The following is a 20,338-nucleotide window of genomic DNA, read 5'->3' as shown; positions in this document are numbered from 1 at the left end:
TATATTCTTATCATCTTTTATGTACAAAACTTCTACAGTAGATTGTACAATATTATCTAATAATAATTTATGTCGGTTTTAAGCTCAGAAATCTATAAAAACGGTGTTTTGTGCTCTTCTTCAAACAATTTCAAATTACAGCTCAACAATTTTGAACCCACTATACTGCCAATGTTTTTTATTCAGCTTGAGAAAGTCCGGTGTACATTTTTGTTGTATAAAAGTTTTATTTTTGTGATCTCATCTCCTGCTTATAATCGCGCTCCTGTTGTAAATCTACAGATGGCCGATATAAAATGTAAAATTTATCAACTATCCAACACTGTTGAATATATTATTTATTATTATTCACTTTAAACAGTTTAAACTAATTCAATATTCATACTTATATTCGAGATTTCTTTGATCGTTGTATTTACTTCTAATAGGCATATTTACCAATAAATAATTCAAAGAAAAAAACAAAACACGTTTAAAGTATTTAATTTTGGTGCAGATCAATGAAAACCGTCTGAAAACAAACCGACATGGCGACATCAGTACATCATACGAATGTTGTGACTTGCAAACTAGAATAATTTTCATTTTTATACGGTAAGAAATGTCTAATTTATTTATTTAAGTCTAAATCTAATACCTATATATTCTATAATATGCGGCATACGCGTTGACATAATATGTGTTCAATTAGCCGTTATACCCTGCAGTATTTAGGTCGTCGTGCCACTCGTATCCCTCATTTCTTCGTCTGTGGATAGGGAACATGACTACAGCTGCGCGTGTGAAAAATGTAAATTATACGATTTATGATTGTCTGTAACACGCGTATAGCGGTGTCTAAGCTATATGCAAACGCGTTTGGAATCGATTCGTTGCTATAAGAACGTACATAAAATATCACACGGATTAATCTTTGAAATCGCATGATATTGTATTGCAATATTATGTAACACGTTCTTGTTCCTCTACGAGTTTGGTATTTTTCCCTCACAACGATCGCCACACCAGCAAAGAACTCGGGGCCGCGGTCACGGCACACACCGCCACCGAGCACTGAGTGCGTCGTAGTGCACCGACGCGCCACGGCAGACCGGAAGTGCGATGACGTATCAGACGTTTTTGATAACGGCCCGCGGCCAGGTAATGATAGCACTCATGGTCGGCGTCTATCTGGTCACGGCTACCCGAACCCACTCCAATCAGATGGTGATTAACGTCACCGGCAATCGCGACATATATTCCGAGATGAACGTTATCTACCAATTCGCGTACTTGGTCATCCAGTTGCCGACCGGGCTGATCGCGGACCGCCTGAACCCGGTCACCTCGCTGGCCGTTATCTTGGCCGGGCTGGCCATCACGTCGGCCGTCTCGCCGTTCGCGCTCATCGGCCTCTCGTCGTGGTCGTGGACACCGTGGCCGTCGGCCATCCCCATCCTGGTGACCGGCGCCGTGTACGCTGTCAACGGCGCACTGGCCGGTTCGTGGTGGCCGTTCATGAACGTCATGCTGTCCAACTGGGCGCCGCCCGATGAATTGGCGTACATGTACTCCACCATCAGTACAGGCGTGCCCGGCGGCATAGTGGTCGGAAACTTGTTCACCGGTTTCTTTTACGCCTTGCACGGTTGCGACTTTGGTTACAGCTTTTTCGTCATGTCCGTTAGTATACATCGCGATACATATCTACGTTATTCATAAAAATACAAAACAGTTTTTAGGTCATCAAACTCCCGCCTCCGCCAAGAAAAAAAACAATTTTTTTCGTACAATGTTTACATATTGCTTAGTGCAAGGGTGCCCAATTTATTTTGGAAGCGGGCTATAATTGCAATTACATTTAGCTGGCGGGCCATGTTATGAACAAGACTTTATTAATAATAATTTAAAGTGCTATAGACTATAGAGTATAGATGTTGGCGGGAAAATCCAAAAGCGTTGACGGGCCACTTTGTGGCCCGCGGGCCTGGGTTTGGGCACCCTTGGCTTAGTGCTTACATTCATTATACCTATATGGCTATATCATGTATGCACAAAAAATGTTTTTCGAACGGACATTTGAATTAATTGTACAATAAGTAGTACCTATTTAAACATGAATATATTTTATAATTATTTCGATTTGGTACCTACCCTTTTTATTTGTCGAACTGCCCGGCACCGGAATTCGTTTACGTTTGCCGCGATATTTTTATGACCGGACGTTGTTCTATATGATGCAGGGCTTATGCCTGGCGTGGAGCATCGCCTGGTTTTTGACGTGCCACCATCATCCGGCCGACGACCCGGGCGTCCGGCCATCCGAGCTCGAACGGATTATCACCAGCCGCCAACCCAAGGCTCAACTGCCGGTGCCGTGGATGAAGATCGTCGGTTCGTTGCCCGTGTGGTCAGTGATGTTGGCCAATTTCGGTTCGACCGTGTTCTACACTATTCTCATCATGTACATGCCCGTATATCTCAAGTACACGATGCATGTGGACATTGTGGAAAACGGTTTAATGTCCACGTTGCCATCGCTCGGCCAGATAGCCGTCATGTTCACGGCCGGGAGGTGTGCGTCGTTAATCCAGGCCAAAGATTGGTTGGACGTCACAGCCATCAGAAAAGTAACACTAGTGCCCACGATCGTTTAATCACACTTCGCATACGGGGGCATATACAAAGGGGGTAAGGGTCAGACCCTCCCCCCCGACATAGACCTTTTTTTAAATGTTATATAAAATAGTGTTCCTAGTGTTAAAGAGCGTTACATGAAATGGCTATGGTTGTAGAAAATTTTTATTTCGTCACGGCCAAAAGAGGGTACATTATTAAACTAATATGACTAATCTCATAGTATTATATTAGTATAATATGCAAAAACATGCATATTGTAGAATCATTATTTTTTATAATTACGATAGGAACTACTATATAATATACATATTGCAATACGTGTAACTGGAAGAAAATATATTATATTATATATCGTAGGTATAATTCTAGTGCCCGAACCACCATGACGTATAATATCCTAAAATTTTAAAATCACAATTTTTCTAATATTATTTATCGACAAAATAAATTGTTGAATGATCAATATTGTCATTTTTCTCTCTAGGTTTTTAGTTGTATCGGCATGGCGATACCAGCGATCCTTGTTTCGGTCGCGACGGTCATACCGAATACTTATATCTTCTACAGTTTTCTAGTAATATCGTACAGTGTCTCTGGTTCGGTGTTCTCCGGTTTCCGAGTCAGTCAAATGGAAATGGCTCCGAATTTCGTGGCCGTGATCACGGCTATTTGTGATATTTTCGGCAGCCTCGCGATGAACCTTACTCACGTAGCGTTCCTCGTGACTTTTGGACAGTCTTCCGATCAGGTGGCGTGGAATGAAATCTGTTGGTGTCTGAGCGTAATACTTATTATGTTTCTTGTCCCGTTCGTCTTGTTCGGGAATAGCAAAATACAATCGTGGAATACACTCAAAACAACATCAATAAGCGAACCAATTGCAATATAATGCCATGTGTAGTGATAGTAACGATAAATCGATATATCCTCAATTTTTACAACGATAAAACCATTTCATTATATAGAAGCTTTCGATATGTTTAATTTAAACAATTACACAAAAATAAATATTATTATTATTATACTTTGTATTTATTATTTATACTCTACCAGAAAATCAAACCGTTTCATTTGCACCACACTCCACATCACCGATTTTGCAGGTTATACATGCAAGTATGTGACTGTTTCTCAACAATTATAACATAAAATAATAATATATTGGATTTAGCTATTATGCAATGTGCCAATTTTGAATTTTAACTACAAAATAATTTTAAAATGTTTGATTTTATAACAAATTTGGTCACAATTTAGGTTTTTCAATTGTAAGAACAACTCATAAAAAAAACTGATAAGTGTGTTAAATTTTCAAGTTTTTTCTTCTTTTTTTTTTTTTGCTCTCCGACAACAATTTTATCAAAAGAAGTAATATTATAATATATATCAAAAATTTGCATAAAAAAATGTCAAGTCTACATTTATTAATTACATCAAAACAAAATAGTAAACTGATTTTGTGTTAATATTTCCAATTTATCATTGATCCTACCAGAAATGTCTTTCGAAAATAATGGTTAGTGCATATTTTTTTACTATAAAATGTGTCTTCACAAAAAAATGCTTAAAAAACAACTGTCATGGTAAAACCAATTCACATATTACTCGACTTAGAATCTAAAAATACAAGTCGATATTTTGTATAACCGTATAATTGATGATATTTTATCTACACTTTGACAAAACTATTGAAACCATTGCTTCTGGTGTAAATCGCAACTAAGCAATTGACCGATGTCTATTTAAACACATTATCACTGAATATATTTATCATCAATATTGCAAAAAAAAAAAAACAATAATAATTTATATCACGAACTAAGATATATCTTATGTACAAGGTTCGGGACTTGAAGCATTTGCTTATTTTTATGGATTAACTTAAAACGTAGCAGAGTTTTATGGAAATGTATGTCATGTTACAACATGTTTAATTATGAAATTTAAAAATGCTTTTTTTAACAATTTTTAAAAAGATGCTTATTTCCAGTTTTTCTGATTATTTTTGCTTTTTTGACCAGTTTTTCTACTTTTTATAGTTTTTTCAGAAAATCCCTCGGAAAATCTATAAACAATAGGGCAAAATGTCTCGAAAGTGAAGTTTTTTTTTTGTTGATTTTTTAGTTAGATACTTTTCCTAATTATTTTGTTTCAATATTTTTTGTAATATTTAATTATATTATTTTTAGCACAGTTACAAATTATGTCTAGTACCTACTTTATCATGTAAAACAAAGTTTTTTTTTTAATTAAATATTTTTGCTCAAATTTAAGTTTTTTAAATGCTTATAATGATGTTTTTAAGCTCGTGCTATTAGTCCCGAGCCCTGCTTATGTGTATAAAGTTGGCAGTTAGCAGTTGGGTAACTAAAGCTAGGTGACTATTTTTCGGTCGACTAGTAATAAGTATACTCGGTTGCGTTTGAATATATACAAGGCACCTAACGTTTATAATGACAATCAACCACAAGATAGTGCAATTACATTGATTTTGGTTCTTAAAAAAATTTAACAATCACATATAGTTATAGGCGATCGAATTCCCAAGTGACTGCTTTTCGTGATTGCCGTAATACGTGAATCGGTTATCCAGGCGTGGTTTTTAATTTTATTGTCCGTGTCTGGAAGGTGGCGAAGCACTTAACTTACAAATTAGAAAACCTATTAAAATTCTCTACAAGTTGAAAATAAATCTGGAGTATACATGGCTCTCGGTCACATAGTATTTAGCGTCAAAACTCCCAGGTGACAGTTTTTCGTGGCAGGACATTTTGGCCCCAGTAATTACAGGACGTTATTTTTTGTACAAATGTTTTATATTTTTATGTAGTTTACTAGTTTACTTATATTATTTAAATTTGATTGATGAAGTAATTACTAATTTGGTATGGTAATGGTATTACTTTTGATTCAAATCTCAAAATAGTTGTTGAAATAAAATATAAATAAGTACCTAATTGTATTATATAATATTCTCATGTGAATTATAAGTTACTATGAGTATCTAGTACCTATACCATTTTAATTTAATAATAACTCATTAGTAATAGCTAGTGCCTGGTATGTTATATAAATGAAAATAAGTATTTTAAATTTACACCAGCAGTACAAAATATTTTTAAGAAGGTTCAATTAAAACTATTACGATTATTATATTTTAGAATTATTATGTACTATAATTTACATTTAAACATGGCTACAATTTAATTATAATCGTGACTGTTATTGTTCATTGAAATAATTGTGTATATTTAAAAGTTATCATCTAGAAGTAACTTAATCCATAATATAGAATTACAATTTTGTAAACATTTACATAATAAACATTTTCACATTTTCAAATAAAATTGTACATAGATATTATGATTATTTGGTGTGTATCATAGTGTGTAGACTACAAAATGTGTTTATGTGTAACAGATAAGACGGAGAATGAATTAGGTGTATATATTTTATATATTCCCTTTGAAAAAAAATAGATCGACTACGAAATTCGTTTTGTAGTTTGTTCGTTGCCCAGGAGATATTTCATATAGGTAATGTTTATACATTCGTCCAGTTATTAATAAAACACAACATTTTCGTTGTCAGTATTAGTTTAAATTTCATACCAATCACTCTCATAAAAATTAAATATTTTGGTTCGGCTTTATAACATAAATAATAGTTCAATAATTTACATAATATATTTCTTTTCTGAAAAGGCAATTTCAAACAGTTAAAATTAATTTGTTTAATTAATATTATTAAGCAATTATTTTTTCTCAAAAAATTGTTGATATATTATTGTATTTAAAAACAAATAACAATTGATACAATAGATAGAATTTCACCAAGTATATTGTACGTTAAGTTCGTGTCCGATACGTCGTGTTCCCCTAGGTGCTCTGCCAGTCGATGTCAAATAGCCTGTAGCCACTTTGTTAGCAATTCATAATTGTAGCAACTCCAAGATTTGAACTCTAGTTGCGTCACTGAGCTGCACACACGCACACCGATGTACCCGGAAACGCTACTATTTACAATCACGTTTTGCAACCGGTCGCAATGTGAACTGCGTTACATGATGTCGCGGAAATCCGTTCCACCGCTACTTACTCGAGTCTGCACCGCAACCGATGTCCGCCACAACACGACTGTCTAAAAACAAGACCGCGGAAAACGTGATATAGATAACACTTATAATTTATCAAAACACTTACCATTTATAACAGCTAGAGTCTGTCACTTAGGGCCGGTGTCACACCGGCTTGAAGGCGGTTCGAGCTGTGCAGTGGCACAAGGCCGGAAGGCCCTACGGGCTGCAACCTATTGCAAAATTAAATTTTTGGACATTTTTAATACTGTATGTTATACTAAGCGTTTAAGAAAAATATAAATTAAAATAGGTAATAATAAAAAATGTTGGTATATAAAAACTAGATTAATAAAACTGTTGTGTAACAATATAATAGCTAGTATAATCATTTTTAAGCATATTGTAATTTGTAACTAACTAGGGTAAGATAACAATAATATTACAATTAGTATAATCTTATGTATAGTCAATAAGGTAGCTAGGCTAAACATAAAATAAACAATATAATATAATTAATACAAAAAGATAATGAGATGAGCTAGAGCTCGGAAGTTGATGACCTTAAAAACATTAAAAAATGCAAATATGACATAAAAACATCCTTATACAATTACTTAAAAAATTTTAAATTAATAAAAATAAATTTTTTTTAAATTGTACTCTATTTTTCTATAAAATTCTATATGTATATATTTATTAAAGCTTACAAATTACTCAAAAAATGTACTTAAAAATTAAATAAAAAAATTACAAATATAGTAGACGTAGACAAGCACTAACCGACGTTTTAATTTTCGCATTTCAAAAATATTACGAAAAAATAATAAAATGTAGGTACAATAATATTCACTACAAACACGACAACGACGACTGTATAATCGGTGAGATAAAATCAAATAGGTACTAGTCTTAGACCGTGATAATTTCAAAGTTTTAAGTAAGTTATCGGCATAATGGTCGACAAGAAACAATAAGAAGTGAACTAATGTGTAATCAGTAAAAATGACTAAAAATGTGGGAAAATGACCTAAAAATTTCAAAAAATGACTTAAAAAGTAATAAACACCAAAAAAATGCAAAATAAAAATTAGATGTTCGGATTCACATGCTAATGAAACAAATTGTGGCCAGGAGAGCATCGTCTAAAAAGTTCCAAAAAAAATGCAAAATGCATCAACTTCCGAGCCCTAGAGATGACCAAATGGGGATCAGTGGTGGTGATCGTGTGACTTTGTCACCACTAGACACCGTGTGTAAAGTATTTATAATATTTTGGTTGTTCATTTATAGTGTACGTTCGAGTAGTCGGCGTATACGAAAGGTAGTAAGCCCAAACCATTATCTATAAAAATGCTAACATAGAATGTATTATAAATCGTACGCATAATAGGATTTATAATATTAAGCTAAATATTAATAATCTACACATACCCCAATGTTCTGATTATTGCTCGTCGTGAACATTATCATGTCATATCATCGCGAGTATTTAATCACTCTCAGTACAGTAGTATTTTTATATTAGCATTTAGCAGCAAGTTATAGTACCTAGTTTATGAAATAAATAATGACTAACAACCATTAAACAGGGGCGTATTTAATTTGCGTCAAAAACAACCAAAAAAAAAATATATATTTATGTAATTTGCGCCACATCTAAAAATGAATTATGGTAATTTGTGCCACATACAACTAAACAAAAGGGTATTAAACTATTATGTAATTTGCGCCATCTTTTATCTTCAAATATTTTAATTGCACCACTTTTAAATAACTAAATAATTTTTTTTTACAAATTAACAATTAATTATATTTTTAATCATTAATCAATCAAGTTAATTTAAATAGTTATATTTCTAGAAAATGATAACATTTATTAATACATAAATAGTTAAAATAACAATAACACTAACAATTTTTAGACTCGTGAACTTTTCGATAAGTAAAATTTACAAACAATAACAAATTGTTGTCTCTGGTACCTACTTATAATAATTTATCAATATTTTTTATCCATTATTTGAACGTTTAAATAATTTTTAAACGTGAAATGTGAACGCATACCCGATTAATATCGAACAAACTGTAAATATCACGATACTACTCTTAATATTGTTCGATATTTTATTTTTTTTAGATGACACTAGATTTGGCCATTATTATCGCCAGTAAATAATCCATCTAACTCAATTATTTTTTAGTATTAGAATAAATTGACCTATTATCAAATTTAGAAGTAAGAATATTATCTTTTAAATCTATTAGGTTTTATTTTATATATTTTAATTTTAAAGCTGGTGATGATCATTTTAAAATTGGAAATTGTTTGTACATTTTGCTTTAAAATTAAAATATAAAAAAAATTATGAGCTTCACTCAATGATATTCTAAATTTGGTAATATGTCAGTTCACTCTAATATTAAATATAATAAAATTGGATGGATTATTCAGAACGTACAATTTTTTATGGTATGTGTTTGTAAAACGGAGACAACATATGTGGGTTTAGTGTCGTTTTCTTATAAGTACCTAATGGTTAAGGTTGATGTAGTTGGCGATTGATTCTACCGCTTCCACGAATATGTATGGTACCCCTGTTTTAAAGTGGAGATACTGGACGATGGAGGTCAAAAATTATGCTGTTGAACTGGCAACAGGAGTACAATTAATTGGGAAAAATTAAAACAAACCGTCGAAATAGATTTACGGTATATGTATGACTGGATGAAAAAAAAATCTATTATCACTTAACATAAATAAATCAGTCTGCATGCTAATAGTTACAACTTGTTCACAGCTTCCTGTTGGATACAGCTTTATAATACATAGTTGTGGAACAGGTACGATAAATTGCAGTTGTAAAACAATTAAAATAGTTCTATCATTCAAATATTTAGGAATAACAATAGATTTTAATTTAAAATGGTCTGAACATATCCAAAGTATAAAAAATAAAATAAGGAGCTTAACTGCTTTACTCTACAAAATTCGATTTCTTAATAAATCAATCATATGACAAATATACATGGCATTATGTAATTCAATACTACTATACGGTATAACATGTTGGGGAAGCTCTAATAGAACAGACATAAATACATTACATATAACCCAAAAAATGATAATAAAAGTAGCGTACTCCTTGCCATTAAAATACCAGGTGAATTATTCAAACATACAAATATATTACCTATCTATAAATTATACATTAGACAAATTTTAATAAAATCTATACAAAACAACACACTACTATAGAAATAATGGACAAAAGAACAGGTAAATACATTAAACCGTCATATACGTTTTTAACAAATTCAAGAAACTCCCCCTATGGCCCTATCACATGGGGAAAACTATATTCAACAATTTAAGTAACGATGCGTAAAGTCTAACAACAAGTTTATGTGAAAACCAATCAAATAATACCAATGATACAGTTAATAAAAATCAAATAAAGAAGGCTATAAATAAATTTGTTAATGAAGTAGATTAGAATGTGTGTATAAATGAAATTTTAAAAAGTGAATATGTTTAATAATTATAATATATATCTTATCAGAATATGTATATGTTAAATGTGTTACTAAAATATATTCCACTAATTTTTTTACTACTGTATAATATAAATTAATTAAGTCATATCTTTAATTGTATAAGTATCTTTTTTAAAATTTTTTTACTATTATAAGAATTTTAATTTATTAGAACTCCGTATACCAGATACGAGCTTAGCTCAGTTGGTATACGTATCAGCTATTGTTAATGTATTCTTAATGTAATTATTTATTTATTGTATCATATAATTGTAATTAATTTTGGCTGAAATAAATAAATAAAAATAAAAAAAAATTGAATGATTGATAGCATTCAATAGTGGAGACGGACATAGGGGCCCAATATTAATGGTTTATGAAGTTGTGGCGGTGGTGTAGGCGGTTAAATATTAGCAGCTTGTAGGTACTATTGGTCCTATTAAGTTTAAATAAGAATTATTTTTTCATAACTGTTAATACTTCAAAATATATATATTTATTATACATAAGAAACACCCACATGGCTCAAAATTTGGCTCTTCCTACTCATTTCTGAGTATTTGTTCTAGAGTGTAAGAGACGTTCCGTAAGAAGTCTTCCAACGTACACCTACCATTCTCTGCATTAACCTACACATTATTAATAGGCGATAGCTGTATTATTCTGTGGATAAATTCTATAATCTAATTATCATACCTAAAAATTTTTCTTGTATAAATCATTCAATACTTGAATAGATTTATTAACAATAAGGAATAACAATTATTCATACTCTTTAACCATTTATCACTCTAGTGAAGTCATTTCTTGCTCTAATCTCTATTGTTCTTAAATTATCTATTAACATATAAACCATAGTAGAATATTATTACTTTTTCAAATTCGAGTATTTGATAAAAAAATTTACCATAAAATCTGTACAATTGTGGACATTGTCCCATGAGCCGTAACAGTGAAACATGATATGATTCAATAAAATTATTTGTTCTATATTGAAGCCTGTATACAGTAAATCTCGGTGGAGTTACTGTATCCATTCAAAAGCGCTCAAAATCATTAATGTTACAAGCTCCATTACAAGATTGTAGTCTACGACCGAAAGAAAAATGTGAATAAACTTAACTTAACACTATTTACCTATGTACCTAGTTAACATACCTAAGTCTTGTATAAATCAAAATCCCAACTGGATTGAATATAAATTTTCATGAAACATTATTTCATTTCCTGGTAAGTGAGTTAACGCCATCAACTACAGTAAATATATAAGTTTAGGTACCTAATAAATAAGTATAACTTTATTGCATAGATATAGATAATTTTCATCTTATTATGGTCTTGAAAAATATTAAAATAGCCTTTCTCAATTTACATTTAATTATCATCTAAAGTATAATATTTAGTTATAATAATAAGTCTTTTAATTAGGACTAATGATTCAATTAATCTTGCATGCTTAATTATGCATGTTAATGTTAGTTATAATTAAACTTAAACCTTACCACACATCCACAAGCTTGGATGTAATCAACTTATGAAATTGTAATAGAAAATTAAAAAAAATATATGTATTTTAAATGTTATAGGTATCTTAATCTAACAAAATTTATGTTTTGTATATTTAATGTTTCAATAAATTAAATTCTAATATATTTTATGGGTACCATTCATAAAATACGCCTGGCATTTTTATTTGTTATGCATATTTGAATTAATTGATGTGTTCTTACAAATCGAATTATGGCCTAAAATTAAATACATTTTTAAACATTTCAATCAACTGCAAAATATTAAACATTAATTTATATTATTTTAGTACTTGAATAAAATAAAACCAGCGTCCCGAATTATTTGCCTCCCTGGTTATGGTATTTCTGAGTCCCTATTCGAAGTCAATAATTACTTATACCTTATTATACTGAAGGTTAAGCCGAAGATCATATCTTAAAAACTGCAAAAATTTGCAGTATGTTTCATTTTGGCGGTTTACTAATAACGTGTGCACAATTGGAATTGCCTTAAAAATTGGTTAACTTTAGATAAGACATCAAATGTAAGTGTTTTTATAACATCTAGAACTAACCACATTGTTAACAATAATTTTTATTGTAAATATTTGGTCTATGTCAGTTGATTCTCTAGGTCGTACTTGGGAATTGCCATCCATACAAATGGTAGTTACACTACAAACAAAAGTGTACACCAATCTCGCGTAAGAAACCAACATTTGCAAATACTACACCTACAAATTGTACTGAATTATCATGGTTAAATATTTCTTATGGGCCTTGAAACATGGAACAAGAAAGTAGATTCCCATTAAAATTAATAGAGTTTAGTCTTGATCCCCATTTTTCCATTTCAATACGTCCACCAGAGCTCTCAGTTTCAGAAATAGATGGGCCTACTCTGCGCCTAGCTCAAGCAATTAACATTATAGCTGCTGTTGGTCTTCCTAAATCCATTTCTCTACACAATAAACATTTGTATAATAATAAACAACATAAATTTGCAAATATATTTTTTAATTCTCACAGAAGCATCTCCTCGTCAACAATTCGCTGCGCAACAGTATTTTCTGATATTGCCCTTTGCCGTAGACAAATAGACAATTAATTCTATTACGGTGAGATACTGCATACCATAGTGTAAATTATTGATTATGGTTTGCATGATTATCAGAAATATTTATTGAAGACCTATCTTCAATGTTCATATTTGCAGACACAGAATAATCATAACGTAGATTTAGGTACATTTGAAAAGTATCTAAATTTTAAATAAAAATATATTAATTAAAAAATGTAATGACATAAAATAAACGCGATTAATTTATCATTTAGTTAATATAATTTATAAATCAAACCAATTAAATGTTATATTTATTTATTTTTCAATTTAATGAATGTGATCTGCACTAACAATACTTAAAATCTATGATATTGGAAAAATTAAAAACATGAATACCTAATAGTGAATAAAGATACCTAGATACAATATTTATTAAACAAGTAAAATTGTTAACCTACTGTAATTCCACCAACTACAAATTGATACTTAAGTAGTTAAGTACAATAAAAATTACAACGTTCATTCAACCGTGGTGTCGTAAAATAAAATTATGATATCTATTCGACTATTTCCCTCGTGTATGTACATATACTCGCCATTCCCACGATTACACAATCAAAGATGCATTAAAATGAATTGAAGCGATTTAACGAAAACAAACCAGAGATCACCTTGTGTGGAATTTTTCTAGCTGTTCTAATAATACTATAATATGTAGGTTAAGTGCTTTGCCACCCACCATCCGGAACACAGTACAAAAAAATTAAAAACGTCTCGAGGATACCATTTAACACGTCGCACGGCGCATGGCGGCCGCACGAAAAACGGTGAGTAGTGACCTGGGAATCGGGTCGCCAGGCCTATTGGCTATTATATATTATGCGATTGTTAAATGCTTTTAAGAATTAAAAATTAAAATCATAATAATTGCACGGTCTTGTTGGTTTGAATTTTAAACATTAGGTGCCTTGTATATATTCAAACGCAATCGAATATACGGGTTTCTTATCACTAGTCGTCCGAAAAATAGTCACCCAACTTACTGTTCCAACCATAGAAAATGGATAAAAACTTCATACCCATTATTATTATTATTCATTATTCTGATTTTTAATATTAAACTGTTTCATTGGATTTGGCATCGACGCCCATAAATTATAATGTCTAAAATGGTATCGAGTTATTGGCTCACCAAAAAAAACCGGTCCTCGCCTACACACACAAACACACTCACCACACGCACGCACATACACACACGTAGCATTTGCACACAAATATGTGGAGTTCGTGGAATCTGATGTGGAGGGACGACGGGTTTTTACAATACTACAAAAAAATACAATGGCTATACATTGTTATGTTCAGTTAGCTTCGGACGACATCTAGATAACATTCCAATCCGGTATCCAAATTGCGACTCTTGGTCCGGAATCTCCGAGAAACGACACACATGTCCAATCAAATTGTCTGTGCTCTCGCATTAATCATATTGTAAATTGTTTTATTATATTCGCAACCTTACAGACCATCCGTTTATTTTCAGTTTTGTACTGAAAACGCACTAACTGCGTCCAAAAATGAATCGGAAAGGGGACAAAAAAGATAATGCTAACATCCGCCGTCTAAAGCAATTGAAACAAGTACGTACTACAGGTTGCAGAATATTATTATATAGGTACGAGATGTCAAACATGTAAGGATGAGCGAACTGATCTCTTCTCGACATTGGCTGATAAATATAATTTTAAAACAATAATATTATTATTATTATTATATTATTAGAATGTGCTTCAAATATTTTAATACCTATTTTATTTATTTTTACGTCTATGTTGTATAGAAATTAAAACCGTATCGAGACAAACATACTATGGACTGTATAAAGATGATCACTAAGTCAGTGAAACTGGTTGAACATTGGGAGACCCTCGAAAGTGTGCTAACTGAGGGCCATACCCATGAAGATGTTAAGAAATGTCTTCAAAACGCAGTGAACAAGATTACTGTAAACGGAGTTTACAACAGTGAACGTATGATGGGCCACTTTGACATGACAGTGGATTTGGTTGAAAATATGACAAATGTTGACATTAACTCAACTGCGATAGCAATCGATGAAATAAATCCTTTTAAAATGAACTCACCAGCACTCTTTGCTAATACAGTGAATCCTTTTAAAATCAACTCATCAGCAATTTATAATAATACAGAGAATCCTATAGAAATTAAATCGTCAGAAAATAATGTCAACAAAGTGAATTGTGATAACATTGAGCCAACAGGTAATGTAATAAACAAATTTAATCATTTGCACCTCCACGGTTGTAAATGTTATAGGAAATAACTTAAAAATGTGTCATGTGCGTGTGTCACCATCTTATTTTGTTGTACATTTTGTGCTTATTTTTATTTTTATTTATGTTATTCCATATAGTATATGTGTCTGTTAATATTTACATGTTTAAATTTTTTGCTCTACTCTGTCATACAAAATATATATATAACATGATAAATGTTATGTTTACAACAATTAATTTTAAATTTAAAATGAATTATGATCATTTTAAAATTTGCAAAAAAATTACAGTTTTAAAATACTCATAACTTACATTACATTTTAAAAATAACAGTAAAATGAGTAAAATAGATTATTATGAATATAAAATTTGATATTTTGTATGTTTATAAGCTGTAGACAACACAATATGCAAGTTTAGCGTTCTCTTAAAGGTAAAAACATATTATTCCATAGTTTGATGAAAGTGTTTTTGATATTTTAATTTTGAAGCGAGTAATAAAAATATTTAAATTGTAATTTTTTATATGATTTTAAGTTGTTTTAAAATTTAAATGTTAAAATAACATATCCTATACATAACCTAACATAAACCATGGTGAATGTTGTTATTGTTATTTCTAAGTTTAATAATAGGTAAATTAAAAACAATAATATTAAAATTTGCAAGTTAAATGAGAACTGTTGAACGTTAATTTTTATTATGTTACACACTTAATGGGATGGTATACTTGAGGGATGCTATGGCCGCAAATGGTTTTTAATTTTACCATAAATTGTCATGAATTACTTTTACATTTATTAATATATATTATATACTAATTGATCACATTATAATTATTTTAATCTTTGACACTAGTGACACTGACTAAGATGTATATCTGATACTAGTTATTTATTGTATATCTTAGTTTGTAATTTCTGACTTCTTATCAAGACTACAGTGATTATACGTGTATAATATGCCTACATATAATACCAACGTTGTAACCACAAAAAAGGAACTATAAGTTAACTATATTTTAAGCAGGAATAACAAATTAACAAAAAATAATAATAATAACAGATAAAAACGAAAGTTTTTTTTATATCATGTTAATGCATAGACACATTGTATATTCAAATTGCTTATGTTATTTGATTTCAACATTTTACTTATTGAAATATAAATATTTATGTTAAAATTATAAGAAAAATTAAGTAAAAAGGAATTGGATTTATCAATCTTTAAAAACCTGGTGCCCTTGTTTTGAATAGGTTTTTTTTTACTTAAAAAAAAGTGCATTACTTAATAAAAAAATTATATTAAATTGTTTTGCTATATTTTTATGGTTTTTTTTCTAAAAATGTTGGTAAAATCATTAATATCTTCATTAATTTCATTAGTCATTAACTATGGTCCTCTAAAGTTTAATAGATTCATTAATAGTTTTAATTGAAATAATTAAAATTAATTTAATTCACTAGAGCAGAATATTTTTTTTTTTACCATTTTAAAGCAATTTCATGTATTTATATATCTACTTTTTTTTATACTTAATTAAATGCAAACCTAGTTCATTATTTTTAATATACAATCATAGAAGTATACTGAATAAGTACTATTACTGTATAAATGTATAATCATAATTAATTGATCACTTTACCTTTTTTTCCCCGCGGTTACTTTTTTAATAATAGTATAAATTATAAGATTATAATATTGAAAATCTGTAATTAAGAGGACATCGCACCCGCATGTATTGTCTTTGTCTAGTGCTCTAGTCCATCTTACACACGTACGACATAGACAAAACACATTAACACAGACTGAGTAAAATTCGCTCAATTTTGGTTCTAGAGTAAGTATACTTATTATAAAATTAAAAGTTAACAATATTTCGGAGGGCAAATGAGTTTTTCCATTATTCCCAATTATAACGTTCATTATAATCACTTAGAATTAGCAAAAATTTCAAAATTTTTAAATAACCTTTAACTTTTCAACATTTTAATTTTTTTTTTTTAAAACTACGTCTTGCCCTTCCGAAATATGTCATCTTTTAAGTTTATAATAGTCAATAGCCAATAGGTATATTTACTCTAAAACCAAAATTGAGCGAGTTTTACTCAGATTGCATAATCGCGTCTTGTCTATGTCGTAAGAGTGTAAAACAGAGACAACACATGCTGGACCGACGTCCTCTTAACTAAAATCAGTGAACAAAGGTGACTATTTTTGTAAATACAGTGAAACCTCTAAATACCGGATACCCTTAGTCACTGAAATTTTTTCCACTATTTGGAGGTCTCCGGTATTTAGAAGGAGAAATATAATATTGGAGAAATAAAAAGTTGTTTTATTTATTTAGTTAGTTATACTTATATACATATACATAATTGTTATATGTAGGTATATATTTATTTTTATTTTTATTATTTTTATGTATTTTTAAAAATGCGAAGGTAAAAAGATAAAAAAAATTGATAATATAAAACTTAAAACAAACTAACATAGCCATTAGCCACATAGGTATATAAAAAAAATCAATTACATTAGATTGTTTCGTATTTTCACACGGAATCATTTAATATGTTAATGCATTTTCTAATTCCAAAAACTTACGATAGAAATGATTAAAATCAAAAGTTAAATAAGTATCCGGTATTAAGAGGTTTTCCTATAGAAAAGTACTAAGTGGTGAAAATGTCCCCGCAACGACTCGCAATTTATGTTATTTAAGGACGGGAGGGGGAGGGTTACCTAAAATAATTAATAAATAACACCTAGTCCTAAATCTAAATAGCAGAATATGTATAAATTTACAGTTATAAAAAACAATAATAAATTAGGAGTTACCTACGTGGGCGCTCCTCGAACGCATAAATCTAATAATAATAATAAGTAGATAGAAAGCTAAGTCACAGAATAAATATACAATATTAAACAATGACTACTGACAGTGACAAGTGACAACGAATAGAATAAACATATTGGTATGACCTGACGGCGACGGACCTTATAAGTGACGACCAGTGGTCTCGCGTTGGAACGGCGACAGCAACTTGATGATGATCTTCGGTGATGTGTATTAATTTTGATCTCGATCGGTAAGGTGATCGAATGACAGTTGCAACACGGGAGAACAAATTTAAATGTGATCACATGAGGTTTACGCGTAAAACGGTGAACGTAACAACCGAGCTAACCGAGAACCGCCAAAACGGTTGTAAAATAAAAAGATTGTATGTGCGCGATTGCCGGCTGGTCACAGTCATGGCAAAACAAAATATTAGCCACGAATGTTTCACGGCGACACACACGGGAGACGGGACAGAAAACGGAACGCAACGATGCGTTCAGATCAACTGTTAAAAAAATAGAGAGCGAACAGCCGGAGTTGTAGGCCAAAAAAAAAAAAACAACAGCATCAGACAGCGGAGGCGGGAACTTGCGAGGAACTTAGATATCCGCCACTTTTATAGTGTCCAGCAAGGCTTATTGGCGGCAAATCGTTCAGCGTTCGAACAATTATTTTTTTTTAATAAATCTTTTAAGTCATTAATATTATTATTAGGGCTTATATTTAAATGCAATAAAAATCTATAAAATATGCAGATTCATTTCATAAATATACATGATTTTGAACAAAAATATTTATACAATCTAAATATGTATAAAAAAGTTAATTAAAAAAATGCAAATTAAAAGTTTTTAATTACATTGTGTTAGTATAAAAGACTTATACAATATTATAGAAAATTATTATCTTAAAAAATTCAGAATAATTTAAATCTAAAATGTATTGAAGTGACAATTTAGAATTAATGTATTATACATTTATAAAAAATAAATTGCACTTACACAAAGACTGGAATGTTTGGCATCCTTTTTGTATCACCTTAAACTTTGGTACTCGCTTTGTTTACAAGAATCCATTTTTTTTCTGATAACAGCTTTTGTGTCAGAATCTCAGAATCATATTTTTACAATTTGGTTTTATACTATAATCTGGCAGTAAATTGTGAATTTGTAAATAATTTACTGTAGATTTTTCGTCAAATCATTTTATAAAATTCAAATGAACTCATTTCTATACTAAAATAGAATAAAATAGACTCTTCAGTACAATTTATAATATACACTCCGATTTCAGATAAATATTTTTAACTAACCTAAGCAAACAGACAGTATATTATCATCAGATGTCAGTACAACTGTTAGATAATTATATATTTTGTTTTAGACACATGGGATTTTTATATTGTAATCGTTACAATAATTAAACTAGTAAACACCTCTAACCGTAAATATGAAGGTACATAGTTATCAGTAGGTATATGATGAACACATCAAAATAATTATAGATCGCTACACGAATGTCAAATGTTTTAGTAGGTATATTTATAAGTATAGCTGCAAAAATAGAAAGACTATCGAATTAGCCCAACAGTTATAATATATTATAATCTAAAGCAGATGGTATTACCTTCTCGTGGTCTTCCCTGAATGTAGTTTATTTTCAGAGTATTTTTAAAATTTACAATATGGAAAATCGTTCAATAGATACACATACCAAAATAACATCGAACTGACAGACAAATTGTATTGAAATTCCTGGTTTCTTTGGAAAAACAGGTCTTTTCATAAATCCTAGTATAAAATAATACTTAGTGCTTTTAAAACATCCAAAACCTGTGATTATAAATTAAGTTGGTTGTGTTTCAAAATATTAATAAAGATATTAATACCGAATTTCCTTTTAAAAATTTGATATCGATACCCAGATCTATTATTTTGAATGCCAAGTTCTAGAAATAACTATTAAAAACAATAAGTAACTATATAGAAATTAGTTGAATACTAGATATAGAACTTTTATTAAATATTTTAGAAACCAAAACAAATATTTTGAATGTACCTATATGAATGATATCTTTCCATGGTATATTGGCATATGATGACTGATCAGTTGCGCCAAAGGATAAAATTATATATTGACAGAGAAAAAATAGTTATTAAATGTATCTTCTAACAAGAGTATTTCTTTTTTTTCTTGACTAGAAAATTGTTAAGCAATATGTTTTATAATTTAAGATAATATTAGTTCTTAAATAAGAATAAGATAATTATCAAAAAAAAGTAATATTATACTAAAATTATATTATATTTTACTTAAATATACTATTCAATAAATAAGAAATGAAAAATTGAATTAATTGGTGTACAAATAATTTCTATCAGATTTTTTTAAAATGAA

At 30.2% G+C, this 20,338-nt stretch overlaps 2 protein-coding genes, 1 long non-coding RNA gene and 1 pseudogene across 4 annotated transcripts; 2 read left to right on the top strand and 2 right to left on the bottom strand.

The window, feature by feature from the left end:
- The first annotated feature begins 1,101 nt into the window (after positions 1–1,101).
- On the top strand, positions 1,102–3,508 carry LOC132924961 (sialin-like). The gene is made up of 3 exons (XM_060989396.1): positions 1,102–1,662; positions 2,223–2,609; positions 3,104–3,508. The coding sequence occupies exons 1-3, from the start codon at positions 1,102–1,104 to the stop codon at positions 3,506–3,508; spliced, it is 1,353 nt and encodes a 450-aa protein (XP_060845379.1).
- A 2,772-nt stretch (positions 3,509–6,280) lies between these two features.
- Positions 6,281–19,723, bottom strand: LOC132927026 (uncharacterized). Its single transcript, XR_009661599.1, has 3 exons — positions 18,097–19,723; positions 6,822–6,927; positions 6,281–6,759 (listed from the first exon to the last, which is right to left on the bottom strand). It is a non-coding gene; the product is annotated as an uncharacterized LOC132927026 (long non-coding RNA).
- Positions 12,020–12,751, bottom strand: LOC132927024 (uncharacterized; annotated as a pseudogene).
- On the top strand, positions 13,526–16,174 carry LOC132927025 (uncharacterized). Of its 2 annotated transcripts, none has more exons than XM_060991479.1 (3): positions 13,526–13,629; positions 14,346–14,442; positions 14,643–16,174. In XM_060991479.1, the coding sequence occupies exons 2-3, from the start codon at positions 14,380–14,382 to the stop codon at positions 15,144–15,146; spliced, it is 567 nt and encodes a 188-aa protein (XP_060847462.1). In that variant the 5' UTR covers positions 13,526–13,629; positions 14,346–14,379; the 3' UTR covers positions 15,147–16,174. The 2 variants fall into 2 exon arrangements, with proteins under 2 accessions (XP_060847462.1, XP_060847461.1); XM_060991478.1 differs by lacking the exon at positions 13,526–13,629 and adding an exon at positions 13,848–14,267.
- Positions 19,724–20,338: the final 615 nt, after the last annotated feature.

The sequence above is a fragment of the Rhopalosiphum padi genome, chromosome 3 (genome assembly GCF_020882245.1).
Source record: "Rhopalosiphum padi isolate XX-2018 chromosome 3, ASM2088224v1, whole genome shotgun sequence".
Classification (NCBI taxonomy): domain Eukaryota; kingdom Metazoa; phylum Arthropoda; class Insecta; order Hemiptera; family Aphididae; genus Rhopalosiphum; species Rhopalosiphum padi.
This window is presented reverse-complemented; position numbering and strand designations above follow the sequence as displayed.